Genomic DNA, 14,964 nt, shown 5'->3' with positions numbered 1-14,964 from the left:
GTTAGTAGTATTGCACCGTTGGAGATGTAAATGAAGGGATAATGACTGCTTGAAATAAATAAGTGTGTGTGTTTGTGTTGTAAAATAAATTAACAAGAGTTTATAATCAATGAATCATGAACACATCGTGCATTTTCTAGACTAGACAGGGGTACATTTGATCCTAAATATAATGTGACCTTTAAGTTGTTAAAGCTAGGGTTGGTAATCTTGATTCATTGATTGCTATAAGGATGTGATGATAAAAATATATATATTGAAAATGTGTTTGAAGATTCCCAACCCTGCCTCTAACGTCTGTATGACAATATACATGTCTTTCTTAGTGCAGTTGAGTAGTTCACAAGTAAATGTTTTCTCAGGTAGTAGCATGGAACCATTTGTACCAAATGTCGTCCATGATGAACAAAAAACAGCGTTACATGTGGTCAGTAAGGGCAGCTGGTGAAGTCAGCAGCACAATCCCAATGTCCCCCCTTAGGCCTTAAGCCTTGAACCCTCAGGGACTAAACAGACGTCACCTGGTAAATGGAGTCTGAGAGGCTGCAAGGGCTTGAAATGGTATAAAGTATTAACTTGTTTTTGTCAAAACAGCTTCAATAAGCAAAGTTAAATAAAGGGTTGATGAAAAAGCAGGGGTGTAATATAGCCTATACTTACATTCCTCTGCTTTCATGTGTTTTTAGTACTATCTATAATCCCTAATGTTAATGTTTCTGTGATGATATTCATGGTTTTAAAGCGATCCAATTTTTCACTCCAAACATTTTTAAATGCACAAATTCTAAAAGATTTACCCCTGAAGCACCCTTGTAAGCTCAGTTTTTTGACCTATGTATTTCTCAAAACCTGCGTAGTCCATGGGTGTAAATAGTAAAACAAATGGTGGCACAATTCCATTTAGCTGCTTTAGTTTCAATTAAAAACTCTGCTCAAATTGAAATGACAAAAGAAAAGCGATCAGAAATCACTATTAGTTTTCTTATTCTCTTTACTACAAGACATTGCTTTTTAATGGACCGACAGAATGCATCTAGACAACTGAAACTCTTTTTTGTTAACAGATTTACTAGAGCTTATTTTAGCAATGTTAAAACAAACCAAAATCAAAATCACAAAAGTTATTTTTCTCTCATAATTGCAGACAACCTATAACATGTTTTCTGCAAATTTGAAACCAATAGCTCAAAGGTATTATTATGTATGTATGTATGGAAGTTTTCCCAGCCGCCACTGGGTGGAAGTAGCACATCACACATCAGTAAGGACACAGGATACATTTTTAATGAAAACACAGGTAGTTTTTTGCTCACTTCATACATTTTGCAAAGTTGAACAATTTGTATGAATTTACCAAAAGATTAAGCTTGCAACGACTCATTAAAATGTCATTAAATATTATTCAAGTGCAAAATCACAAATTACACAACAGTCCTGCAGTCGTGTGCATTTCACTTGTATAAAACCATAAACATTTACTTTCTAGACATTGACTGTCTCAGCCAAGAGGGGATAAACCCCCTCCCGGGGTTAAACCTCAGTTGAACCAAAGGTTAGGTGCACCAGGTGGGCCTGTCGTGTGTTATGTTGATCGCCCTGGCACAGCTTTCAGTTTTGTCAGCCGTTGTGTTGTCGAGGTAACATTTTAAGAGGAGAGGAAGTGCCTGCACAGTTCCTCTCACCAGAAGTTCCTGAGCCAGTGTCACTTAACACCATCAACATGCATGTCGTCAGTTCTTGTGCAAGAGAAAGAGCTCTCACTGCAGGCTGATTGGTTTTGAATCATGCTGCATTAGATCTCCAGTGCTCCTTATCTTCAAGACCTTTCTGTGCTTCCCAAGGCCCCTCTGCTTAGAAGCTGAAGCAAGCAGGACCTTGTATTGCTCAGATTGAGTGAAGCGTGGGAGGGAGCCATTCTCCATTAGGCTGAAGATTTTCCTTTTTGCCACAACAAAACATGATGGACTTGGTTGCTGAATATTCTGTCTGATGATCTTTCTTGTGTAGAAATCTAAGTTTACCTGGAAAGATGAAAAACACAGTTAAAATAACTGAACATGCTGTTTAAATGTTGAAATGCATTGTGCAGTACAATATTGCACAGTGTGTGCACCACCTGCATCATTACAATGGTCGGAAATAATCAAAAAAATAAAATATTTAAATGCTGGTTGCTGTGGTGCAGTAAATGATTTATGTCAAGCTTTTTTAAGACTTTAAGTTCTTTAACCTTTTTTAACACAGTGATTTTATGCGTAAATTAAATAGTGTTATCCTTATGCTATGCGTATATTTGGGTATGAGCACATTTCGCTACCCGTTATTGTTTGGTTTGCGTTACCTGTTTGGGAGACTCATCACTGATGAACTCTTCATATATTCTTGCTGCATTCCGTGTTAGCTCCTCCAGACTGTCAGAGGTTTTGAACCCTTGACAGGCAAGCCAGAAGTCCAGATTTTCCTCACAGAACTCTGATTTCAGAAAGTCCAAATGCAATTTGTCCACACCAGGGAACATAATGTCATTATAAAGAGAACAGAAACCAACTGTGATATTAGTTTTGTGTTGCTTGAAAGCGGATGAAAATTACATTTCTGGGAAAGGAGTGTCTCAAGAGAGTAGGCATGTAGAAACGTTTCATTTGTTTCCTGTCTGCAGAAAGAGGAAAAGTAAGGGTTTTGTGATATGTTCACATTTTAAACAAAACAGAACAGTATTAATATGCAGTATGATTAAATAAAAAAAAAAACACCTGTTGATTTTCCTCCATGGTAATGGACTCTGGATGAAGTTATGTATCCTGGATTTCCATGCGTTATGTCTACAAGCGACGATAACAGTGTTGACAAGGTCTGACTGATCCATGAAGAGCCTTCAAAATAAGCCTCATTTCAAATGATACAGACTGATGTTTTCTCCCTGAAGCACAGGGACTCTTTGTCTTGCTAACTATAACCTCTGTTGACAGACTGGCTGATTGCTACAGAATTAGAAAAATACTCTTAAGTGCGTCAAACCTTTCACTCTTCCTTAATGTTTAATTATGGAACAAAAGTTTGCTGTGTATCACAACCCCCGTGCACATTCTCCACAGCTAGAATGCATTATATAGTTTCTACGTTATTTAGCTCACCATTCAAGTCTCTGCTATTCTAGTCACAGGTCAGGTTGTCACAAGTTTCTTTCAGCAGTTTGGCTTTTTCCATCCAGTGCCTTCTGTGTGTCCTTCAATCACGGCCCCTGGATTACCTCCACTCCATTATCACTGTTGCTTCTTCATGTTTTGCCTTTTTTTTTGTTGATTTGAGCTTCTTTTTAACATCATGATTCGAACATCATGCTGTATTGGAGAAGATTTGAAATAAATGATAAATGAATGCCTACCATGTTTTGTGAGCTAATAAATCAAGTGATAAGTGCGGTTATTTTTCTCACAGACTTTCATACAATCTGACTTCTTTGTGCAATGACAGGAGTCGCATCCTGTTGGCTATTAGAAATAATGCAAGCTTAAAGCACTTCAGCATCCACTTCAGCTTTACTTTTCAAAACCAGAGGTTACTGCCTGTAAATTATGGATATTATCCGTGCACACTCTTTTTGGAGCCAGAGCAATTACTTTGGGCTAAAAAACTTCAGTTCTCACCGATTTGATAAGTACCTCTTTAAAATTTTAGGAGCAGCACTTAAGCAGATAACCAAAAATTGTCTAAGAGCAACTGCAACACAGAATGAAAAATGGAAGGAGATTATTAATGATTTTTACAAAATGGAGACGATAACTTGTAGGATTACAAATTCATTAGGAAACTTTGCACATTGCACATAAAGATTGCACAGTTATATAGATGTAGGGTGGAAAGATGTGGATACATGATACAAGGGGTGCATATTGTTCAGATTTCACATATTTATTTGATGTTTTATTATTATTATATTCTTTTATTGATTATATTAGGCAGTATATGATTTTTTTGCGGGGATGAGATCGGAGTTGGGATGGAGATTTAACAAAGATTGGGATTTCTTTGAATTATTTGGGAAGTACTTGAATAATAACTATTATCAAGAAAAATGTATACAGCTAGCAACTCTGAGACAGTATTTTAGTACAATGCTGATTTTCACAATGACAATGCTAACATGCTGATGCTAGATAAAGTTTAGCAATGTTCGCCACCTTAGTTTAGCATGTTAGCACTCTAATTAGTACTTATTACAAAGTACAACTGAGACCGATGGGAATGTCAATACTTTTAAGGGTATCTGGATAAAAAAACAATGTTTTGGACCAGATGATGCTGGAGGATAGCATGAATATATTTAGAAAGATAATATCGAACTTGAACCTGCCACTTGCACAAGGACTTGATGCTTGTGGTTTGCAGGACCAGACTGGGCTGTGTCAAACAGGAAGTAGCTGTGAGAGGGAAGACCTGCTTCATACATATGTACATCCAAAAGTGACCTGTTAAGTTATTATAATCTGTACTTTGAATGTGAATAAAACAAGTCATGTGGTGACTTATTTTATGTGGTGCCAAATACAGTTTGTGTGATAACATTTATGTCTACAGCAATGAGCCTGAATCAACACTATGCAAACATTGTACCCACATTTAATCAAGTTGGATCTCATATATCAACATCAGTAACAACCGGCTCTATCCAGTAAGCAACTCATAACGTCAGTATTGACGTCTATGTTGCAGTGTATGATTGGAATATTCCCTTTAAAGTAACCACTACAGCGCTTTCGACCGCACATCACTGGTTGACTGGTTGTATTTCTACCTTATATATATGCAAAAAGAAAAAAAATCCTAATTAAAAGATATTCAAAAAGATCCCATAATTACAACTCTCCTAATTATAACATATTATATACTCAAGATTATTAGAAATGATCTCATACTTCTCTTCTCAATCATTAATCATAATTATTAGGACTACAATGTTTTTTTCCCAATGGCAGAAAGCTTCCAACCACTGAATTACACAACTCACTGAATGAAGCAAAACATTTCTCATAATTTTAGCTGCAGCTCTTAAATCAATAAAACAATATGTACATCTTGAAAAGCAATTGAATCAAGTTGCATTTCTTTCTGAAACCAAGAAAATATGATATTCCAAATGAAAATTGAAATATTTTACTTGATACAACTGACAGACACAGTCATTTGTCTTTATATCCACTGAAAACCTTGACTCTATACTCATCCTGGTTTACAGACATATGTATTTGTTTCAATAGAATACCTGCAAGAAGTCAGACTGCATTGGAAACATGTTAAATTATCTCACCCACTTATTCAATTGACTTTAAAACTTTTAAAACAAAGGATGGGACCATATGACCATATTTTTTAAGCACACATGATTCATTATTAAATGGATGCTGAGGAAGTTGTGTTAACACAGGCAGAGCAGAGAATCAAAACAGAACAGTTATCTAGGTCTGCTTACACGTGAGTATTACTCCATTTCCTACATTAAACCAGTTCAATCACACATATTTAGGCCACAGGGGACCAGAATATGCAACAAAACTTTTACTGTTTGATGCATGAATGAAACCCAGAGTGGGTCAGCATAATCTTTGATCATCACCATCATCATTTTAAGCTGTTGTAGCCTGCATGACTCACAAATGATTCAGTGGGTTTGCAGTGTATTCAAATGTGTTGTTCTAAGTTAAGTTAAATCATCCTTCTGTCAAGTAGTTGTCCCCTGTGTGCTTTAGGCTTCTCTCACAGTATGAACACCCGCAGGTTGTGCGGACTAGAGTCTTTGTGTGTGTTCTGGCTGTTTCCATGTCTTTCAACTGACGCACGATGGGATTGATTTGATAGATTTAAGACCAAAGATGGGCACTAAGCTGCCTGAAGGCAAAAAACAGAGAGGATTTAGGAAGAGCTTCTTTCCTCAGGCTATCCGTGCACTGAGCTACTGACGTTCACAACCAAAACTCACTACATATAATTAATAACTCATGAAAATGATCCATCCACCTATCATTCATTGTTGTATGTAATGGTTATGATGTTAAAATTTTCAGAGACTCATTCCCTTTTCATTCTTTCACCGTTTTATTCCATTTCTCTGAAACGTGTAATATATTGTTTAATTGTTTCTTTTGTTAAATATTTTATTTCTATTTATTTGTTTTCTTCTATATCATTTTTTTCAATTTTGTTTTTTCAATTTGTTTGTTGCTTCTAGGAACAAACACATTTCACCGAACATTGCACTTTGTATGATTGTATATATATGTGAGCTGGGCGGCAGGCTGGGGCGGGAACCTGGGCGTGCTGACCCCGGCATCACAGACTAGCTCTAGGGACGTGGAATGTCACCTCTCTGGCGGGGAAGGAACCGGAGCTGGTGCGGGAGGTGGAACGCTACCAACTAGATATAGTTGGGCTCACCTCCACGCATAGCACCGGTTCTGGAACCAAACTCCTGGAGAGGGGCTGGACTTTTTCCTTTTCCGGAGTTGCCCAGGGTGAGAGGCGCCGGGCGGGTGTGGGGATACTCACAAGCCCCCGGCTGAGCGCCGCTGTTCTGGAGTTCTCCCCGGAGAACAAAATGGTCGCCTCTCTGCGACTGGGAATCGCAGGGGGAAAGTCTCTGACTGTTGTTTGTGCCTATGCACCAAACGGCAGTTCGGAGTACGCGGCCTTCTTGGAGTCCTTGGGTGGTGTTCTGGAAAGGGCGCCTGACTGGGGACTCAACGCTCACGTGGGTAACGATGGAGAAACCTGGAGGGGTGTGATTGGGAGGAACGGCCTGCCCGATCTGAACCCGAGTGGTGCTTTGTTGTTGGACTTCTGTGCTAGTCATGGACTGTCCATAACAAACACCATGTTTGAGCATAGGGAGGTTCATAAGTGTACTTGGTACCAGAACACCCTAGGCCAAAGGTCTATGATCGACTTTGTAGTTGTGTCATCAGACCTGCGGCCGTATGTCTTGGACACTCGGGTGAAGAGAGGAGCAGAGCTGTCAACTGATCACCACCTGGTGGTGAGTTGGATCAGGTGGCGGGGGAGGCTGCCGGACAGACCCGGTAAACCCAAACGTGTAGTGAGGGTGAACTGGGAACGTCTGGCTGAGGATCCTGTCCGCAAGGTCTTCAACTCCCACCTCCGGAATAATTTCTCGTGCATCCCGGGGAGGCTGGGGACATGGAATCCGAGTGGGCCATGTTCAAATCCTCCATTGTGGAAGCTGCTGCTAGGAGTTGTGGTCGGAAGGCGATCGGTGCCTGTCGTGGCGGCAATCCAAGAACCCGCTGATGGACACCAGCGGTGAAGGAGGCCGTCAAGCTGAAGAAGGAGGCCTTTCGGGCTTGGTTGGCCGAAGGGTCTCCTGAATCAGCAGGCAGGTACCGGTTGGCCAGAAGGGCTGCAGCTGCGGCGGTTGCTGAGGCAAAACCCGGGTGTGGGAGGAGTTCAGCGAGGCCATGGAGAAGGACTTTCGAATGGCCTCAAGGAAGTACTGGCAAACCGTGAGACGACTCAGAAAGGGGAAACAGGGCTTTTCTCAGGCTGTGCTCAGCAGGGGGAGAACTGCAGACCCGGACTGGGGATATTGTCAAGCGGTGGAAAGAACACTTTGAGGAACTCCTGAACCCGACCAACACGTCCTCTGTGGAAGAGGCAGAGTCTGAAGACTCAGGGGAAGACTCGTCCATATGCCTGGCGGAGGTCGTTGAGGTAGTTAAAAAGCTCTTCAGCGGCAAAGCACCAGTGGATGAGATTCGACCGGAGATGCTAAAGGCTCTGGACATTGTCGGGCTGTCTTGGTTGACACGTCTCTTCACTGTCGCGTGGAAGTCGGGTACAGTGCCTGTGGAGTGGCAGACCAGGGTGGTGGTTCCCATTTTCAAAGAGTGTGCTCCAATTATAGGGGTATCACACTGCTCAGCCTCCCCGGGAAAGTTTACTCCAGGGTGCTGGAAAGGAGGCTCCGTCCGATTGTCGAACCTCAGATTCAGGAGGAGCAATGCGGATTCCGTCCTGGACGTGGAACAGCGGACCAACTCTTTACCCTTGCAGGTCTGTTGGAGGGTGCATGGGAGTTTGCTCATCCAGTCTACATGTGTTTTGTGGACTTGGAGAAGGCCTTCGACCGTGTCCCTCGGGGAGTCCTGTGGGGGTACTGCGGGAATATGGGGTACCTGGTTCGTTACTACGAGCCATTCGGTCCTTGTATGACCAAAGTGAGAGCTGTGTCCGGATACTCGGCACAAAGTCGAGCTTGTTCCCAGTGCGTGTTGGCCTCCGCCAGGGCTGCCCATTGTCACCAATCCTGTTTGTGATTTTCATGGACAGGATTTCAAGGCGCAGCCGGGGGAGGAGAGTTTCCGGTTTGGGGACCTCAGAATCACATCCCTGCTTTTTGCAGATGATGTGGTTCTGTTGGCTTCTTCAGAACGTGACCTTCAGCACGCACTGGGGCGGTTCACAGCCGAGTGTGAAGCGGTCGGGATGAGAGTCAGTACCTCCAAGTCTGAGGCCATGGTTCTCTTCCGGAAAATGGTGGATTGCACCCTCTGGGTTGGGAGTGAGTCACTGCCCCAAGCGAGGGAGTTCAAGTATCTCGGGATCTTATTCACGAGTGAGGGAAAAATGGAGCGGGAGATGGACAGGCGGTTCGGTGCAGCGTCAGCAGTGATGCAGGCGTTGTACCGGACCGTTTTGGTGAAGAAGGAGCTGAGCCGAAAGGCAAAGCTCTCGATTTACCAGTCCATCTATGTTCCAACCCTCACCTATGGTCATGAGCTTTGGGTAGTGACCGAAAGAATGAGATCGCGAATACAAGCGGCCGAAATGAGCTTCCTTCGTAGGGTGGCTGGGCTCAGCCTTAGAGATAGGGTGAGGAGCTCAGACATCCGGAGGGAGCTCGGAGTAGAGCCGCTGCTCCTTCGCGTCGAAAGGGGCCAGCTGAGGTGGCTCGGGCATCTGATCAGGATGCCTCCTGGACGCCTCCCTTTAGAGGTTTTCCAGGCACGTCCAACTGGTAAGAGGCCCCGGGGTAGACCCAGAACACGCTGGAGAGATTATATATCTCGTCTGGCCTGGGAACGCCTCGGGGTTCCCCAGGAGGAGCTGGAAAGTGTTGCTGGGGAGAAGGACGTCTGGAGGACCCTCCTTAGCTTGCTGCCCCCGCGACCTGGCCCCGGATAAGCGGAAGGAAATGGATGGATGGATGGATGATTGTATATGTCATAAATAAACGTGAATTGATTGATTTCATATTGAAAGATATTGACAACTAAGGGTTCTCATCAAGTTTGGCACAGACGTTAATGTCCTCCCTTAACTTTTCATCTAGCGCCACCATCAGGTCACTTTTTTTATTTGTCTTATACATCTTCTCTGGTTTTTAAAATCAAATTCGATCAAGTACCCACAAAATCAATGCTATTCACATCAGCCTCAGCTGTACCTGGTGTTTAGTGCTACCAAATTAGCACACGAAACTGAGATGGTGACCATAGTAAACAAAATATCTGCTGAACATCAGCATGTTAGCATCGTCACTGTGAGCATGTTAGCATGCTGGGGAAGTATAGTTCACCAAGCTACAGCCTCACAGAGAAGCTAACCTGGCTGTAGACTTAGTCTACATGTCTTCAATGTTCAAAAATGATTCTGTTTTAATTTTACAATACTCTAATTGATTATACTACTGGTTGAATTTAATGTTTTTTAACCACGTTTGACTCAAGTAGATTTTCATCTATAGCTGAACATTTTCACATTGGAACACTTTTCACCTGCCTCTGAAATAGACCTAAAACAAAGCGTCCTTTGTTGAACTGGTTGAGCAACATCACACTCCAGTGACCTCCTGACAGAAGTCATCCTTTTGCAACCCATGTGGTTGCAAAATGACGACTTCTGTCTCATGACACACATGGAAGCTAAACCGATGCTCTCAATGACTGAGTGGTTTCTGTCGTGCAAAGTGGATATCCTCAAAGTTTTATATACAAATTGATTTGCAGATTTGTGTCATACAGTGCGTGACAACTCAAATATCCTGTCTATCAGATGTGACCTCATTCTTTGGTCTTTCGTAGCTTCTCATGGTCATATCTACTGTTGGATCTTGTTAGTAATAAACAGAGCATTGCAAATAAGGAAAGGATGACTAGTCAGGCAGTGATTCATCTGCGTCAGTTTAACGTCTCAGCTGCATCTGAGTGAAAAAACAGCAACGACCTCTGTGAGAAATAAAAAGGATGTTCTCATCTTGCTGAAAGCCCTTTTGGCAAAAACACCAAATGACTACTTTATACTGACAATTTGATGTCTATTGCTCTGTAAAAGCATGAAAGAGTTTCAGAGGCATTATTACTTGTCTTGGCATTATTACTATGTTCATCCGCCTTGGTGTATGAGCTTGCACAAATGCAAGGATGAACAAGTGACATTAAAAGAGGATGTGGCTGAGCAGTTTGGTCTTAGCACTTCTCCCTAATTTACTTGATAGGTTTCAGCCCATAAACTTCCCTTCTGGTGCTTTTTTTGTGTCATATAAATCCAGTTTCTGTTTTAAAACTAAGAACTATTTATGAGGATGAGGGCTAATTTCTATACCGATAAATGAAAGACTGAATGCTAAAACAAAAGAATGAATGAACTGCATAACGTGCTTAAATGAAATTCAAAGCATCAAAGGCCAATGACACATCGGCTTGGTATGTGGGAGCATTATGCAACAACTTTTTGTAACTGAGGTCCTTATTGTTAACCCTTCATATTGTAAAATTCGAAATATGAAAGAAATTGTTTACAACACTTAATTTAACTTAATGGTATTGCACTCATGTGAACTCAATAATTCAACATTTTAAAAAGTATGCTTATTTACTTTCTTGACTAGAGCTAGATGAGACGATTGATACCTTTCTAAACATGGAGAGTGGTATCAATCCTCTCATCTAACTCTCAGCAAGAAAACAAAAAAGCATTTTTCCCAAAATGTAAATTGAGAGAAAAAATTAAACTTGGAATCTCAAAACACACTGTTCAGTATTGCAGAGAACATGAGGAATAATTCTGGTGTGCTGCTGAAGACTCAGTAGATATTCTAACTATGTGTAAGTGCATAAATGAACAAAAACTCAAAGAACAGACTTTAGTCATTTTGGCACTGCAGAAATTTGTTTTGTGTAGATTTAAAAGCAAATATATAGTTTATTATCAAATATGTACAAATTCACCCCAATATTAACATTCACATAACGTTCTCACAAACTGTTGTTTACATATAGCTTATCACAATTTATTATAATTGTAACATTTCAGTGTGTGACAATAATGTTGTCAGAATGTAAAAAAAATTAACTCATAACTCTGTGCATAAAAATCCACTTATAGATATCATACTATTCTATTGCTTTAGTGAGATTACAATAAACTTAAGATGGTGTGCAATCTATATCAACTAATGCGCTTGTATCTTGGATGAAAGGTGTTGTTTGCACCACATAGACTTCCTGGAACCTCATACAGAAAGTCCCCAGCATTTTCACTGCATAATTGCGGCATCTCTGGGAAGTCCTTTGCTTTACAGCGGCTTTCACAAGAAAATGAAAATGTACGACAGTAACCATTTCTGGCCTCTATCCATCTCTTTTCATTATACCAGCTGGTTGCGAACAAACTGTCTTCAGCTTTTTTACGACAGAGTTGACCTCTCCTCTCTAACACAGTCATATGAGGCCATCTTCTCCACCTCAGAAGGTGGTTTTGGGGCTTCTTTTGGTGTTAAACAATCACCACCAGTGTAGCCAAGACAAGCAAACACACAGCTTCTCTCAGGTAGTCCCGCATTAGGCTCAGCTTCACAGTACAGCTTCTACAAACATAATGTCTGTGGTTTCTGTTTCTTTACATCTTAACTGATTCTGATGTGGAGTCCAGTAGAGCCTGATAGATGTCAGACCGGAGGAAACGTGGGTAAGAGTCCCTCTCCATTAGCCCGTAGACGATCCTCTGGGCATCGTCAAAGCACACGGTGCTGGCCGTCTTCATGTTCCGCCTGATCAGCTCTCTGGTCTTGTGATCAATGTTGATCTGGAAGCAGAGGAATGTTAATGAGGACGATAAAAAAGTAGAAACAGTTGTGTTACGGATTGCGAAAATAAAGTAAATCTCTCTGCAATATAAAAACCTGCTTACTTCTCTCGGAGCCTCAGCTTGAATATAGCGTTTGAAGATCTTTTTGGCCCTGGAGGACATCCTGAAGGAAGACCTGATCTTCTTATAGTCCTCACACACCAGCCAAAACTCAATGTTTTCATCACTGAACTCTGACTTCAAGAAGGCCTGGAATATCTTCATGCCATCTAAACACATAGGAAAAATTAGCAGTTAGTTAGTCAGCGTTGAGGAAGAATACTGAGTGTGAAACGTGACAATGGGACTATAGGTAACTTACATTTGGATGATAGAAGGCTCTCTAGTGAGTGTGAGCACTGGGACATCTCCTCATAACAAAGCCTGCAAAACAACAAGGGTGCACTGTCACTCACATGAGCAACATTTCAGATCTTTAGTTCCCAGTGGAGAATTTTCCTTCTCTTACCCATCAGTGTTAGCGACTCGAGACGATCTACGCTGCAGCCGAGACTTCAGGTTTCCTGCCCTGGTTAACCAAACACAAATCAATAAGACTTATTTTCAGACATAAAAATATTAAAAAGCTGATCAGCAGTGACACAAAAGAGTACATAGTTGTGATAAAATATTTACCTTTTCTTGTTATCAGTGTCCATGTTGAGGTGCTGCAGCTCCCGTGGTGATGATGCGGCTAGACTCGGCATGGCAACATTCAGGTTGTACGTGTGTGTGACTGTGTGTTGGGCTGCTCTTTGAGAGTTGTGGGATACAGTATGTGACTGTGTCTGCTATATGAATCCACTAGTGTCAACTTATATATACAGCAGAAGTCTGAAATGAGGTTGGTGAGTAGCGTCACAGCATCATGCTGAACTAACCACAGAAAAAGAGGAAGTAAGGAGTGACGCAAACCTACGCGGACTGCAACTACACTCTGTGTGTAGTGTACTTAGACCTGCATCGTTACTTGTTTATTAAGTCTGGGCATGCAAATGGGGCAGTGGAAAATTCAAAAGCAGATAGGCAAATTATTTAGACACTGTTCCAGTCTGGCTCGAGAACCAATGTCACTGTTTCAGGCTTTGGAAACAATCATCCCTTTACAAATGAAAAGGCAAACTGATAAAAAATAAAATGCATGCTCGCCCAATTCAATACACTGAGGTTTTTTTCTGCTACAGACTAACTCAGCCTGGTATTACCACTAGCTTTTGGTTACTAAAAGTAAGATAGTTAACTAACCTAGAGCAATAGATAGTCAAACTATTCCTTTAACCAGTTTATTTAGTTAACTTAAAGGGAGAGTTCCACAAAAATCATTGGTTGATTTTTTTGGGAGATATTGGCCATAGAGATGTCTGTCTTCTCTTTAATATAATGGGACTAAATGGCACTATACTCGTGTTGGTCAAAGTGCAAAAAATAAATAAATTTGAAAAACACATTTGAAAATGTCTCTTTCCACAAATTGTGACCTAGTTTCTCAACATAATCCACAGACCTTGTTGTGAGCAGTTTCATGTTGTGGTGAACTGTCCCTTTAAGCTAAATAATGCTCTATAAAGGACATGACTGAGCCAGTGACTTAAAACTCTTTTCCTTTTTTGCCACTGATACACTATGTTTTAGCACGTACTTACCATTATCCTGTTCATGAACGATTACAGTGCAATCAAATTAAACTCAGTGTGTTCTTTGGTTTCAGAAATCTCTCAGTTGGTGTTACCATCCCTTTCTAGAAATGACTGAATTGTTGATACAGAGTATATTTAATATCCATGTTTGTTGCTTCAATAATACTCAGCATACTCAGTTTCTAAATGTAATTTATTACTTCAACACACAGTTCTTAGTAGTGTGTATTTTAGATCTTGTATTTTGTTTTGTCTCTGACAGAAACATAGTTTCAGAAATGGTGTGCTTCTCTACAGCAAAGTTCAGTCTCACTCTGGGTCAATTTGAACTTTCTCTATTTTCTAATGACTTGTTACATTTGGCTATAGCTTCTTTTTATCACTAGATATTTTGAGAGTGGAGACACAGGAAATGTGGGGGGAAACAGACAGGGGGATGACATTAAACACAAGTCGCCCACCAAAACCAAACACAAAGTGACAATGTGGTTACGTGGTATGATGACTAAGCTGCCCCAATGTTTCCATTTTAGACAGGACTGAAAGTTTTAGAAACAAAAAGTATAATGCCATCTCTTTTCCATATAGGTATCAGGATGTTGTGAGCTGTGTCACTGAAGTATGTTTAATGTAAAATTCCTGATATGTTGACTAAACTATGTGTCAAAACAAAGGCTTTCACATGTCACCTGAACATTCCACTGGACTTTTTTAGTCTTTAAAAGGTAACGTGATCAGTCCTTTTTCCAGTTCCTTCCCTTTCTGCTATAGTTCAGTGCCAATGATGTAAGCATTACAGCTTAATTCTGTCTGGTTTTACAGCTCGTCACAGTACTCAGCCTGTCCTTAATTATCTGCTTTTATCACATGACATTTGAGAACTTCAGCTCTAATCACAAAGACGCTCCCGCTTCTACCACTAGCACCCGCTATTGGGAGTTTAATAAATACATCTTGACAGTCAGCATTGGACACCACTGTCATCTTAGAATTTTTCTCATAACCTTATACATCCTGTAAGTTCCCAAACCTCATATGTGATACAGAATACTTGAACTCCCACATTTTCAGCTAACATGGTCCAATTTACCTAGTGGTGTAGATGCTGTATATAAAAGCATCCTCGGCCTCGGAGAATGATCCAAACAGTAAGCAAACCAGTTTCTTTCAGCTCATTTAAAGGAGTGTC

The 14,964-nt window shown here is 41.0% G+C and overlaps 1 protein-coding gene and 1 pseudogene across 1 annotated transcript; both read right to left on the bottom strand.

Annotated features, from left to right (window-relative positions):
* Positions 1–1,730: 1,730 nt before the first annotated feature.
* Positions 1,731–2,866, bottom strand: LOC129089332 (regulator of G-protein signaling 21-like; annotated as a pseudogene).
* Positions 2,867–11,179: 8,313 nt separating this feature from the next.
* rgs13 (regulator of G protein signaling 13) lies at positions 11,180–13,038 on the bottom strand. The gene is made up of 5 exons (XM_054627117.1): positions 12,775–13,038; positions 12,608–12,667; positions 12,461–12,522; positions 12,202–12,368; positions 11,180–12,096 (listed from the first exon to the last, which is right to left on the bottom strand). Exons 1-5 carry the CDS (start codon positions 12,843–12,845, stop codon positions 11,911–11,913), a joined length of 546 nt encoding a protein of 181 aa, XP_054483092.1. The 5' UTR covers positions 12,846–13,038; the 3' UTR covers positions 11,180–11,910.
* Positions 13,039–14,964: the final 1,926 nt, after the last annotated feature.

The sequence above is a fragment of the Anoplopoma fimbria genome, chromosome 3 (assembly GCF_027596085.1).
Source record: "Anoplopoma fimbria isolate UVic2021 breed Golden Eagle Sablefish chromosome 3, Afim_UVic_2022, whole genome shotgun sequence".
In the NCBI taxonomy this organism is placed as follows: Eukaryota; Metazoa; Chordata; class Actinopteri; order Perciformes; family Anoplopomatidae; genus Anoplopoma; species Anoplopoma fimbria.
The sequence above is the reverse complement of the archived record's forward strand: the minus strand, read 5'-3'. Positions and strand labels throughout refer to the sequence as shown.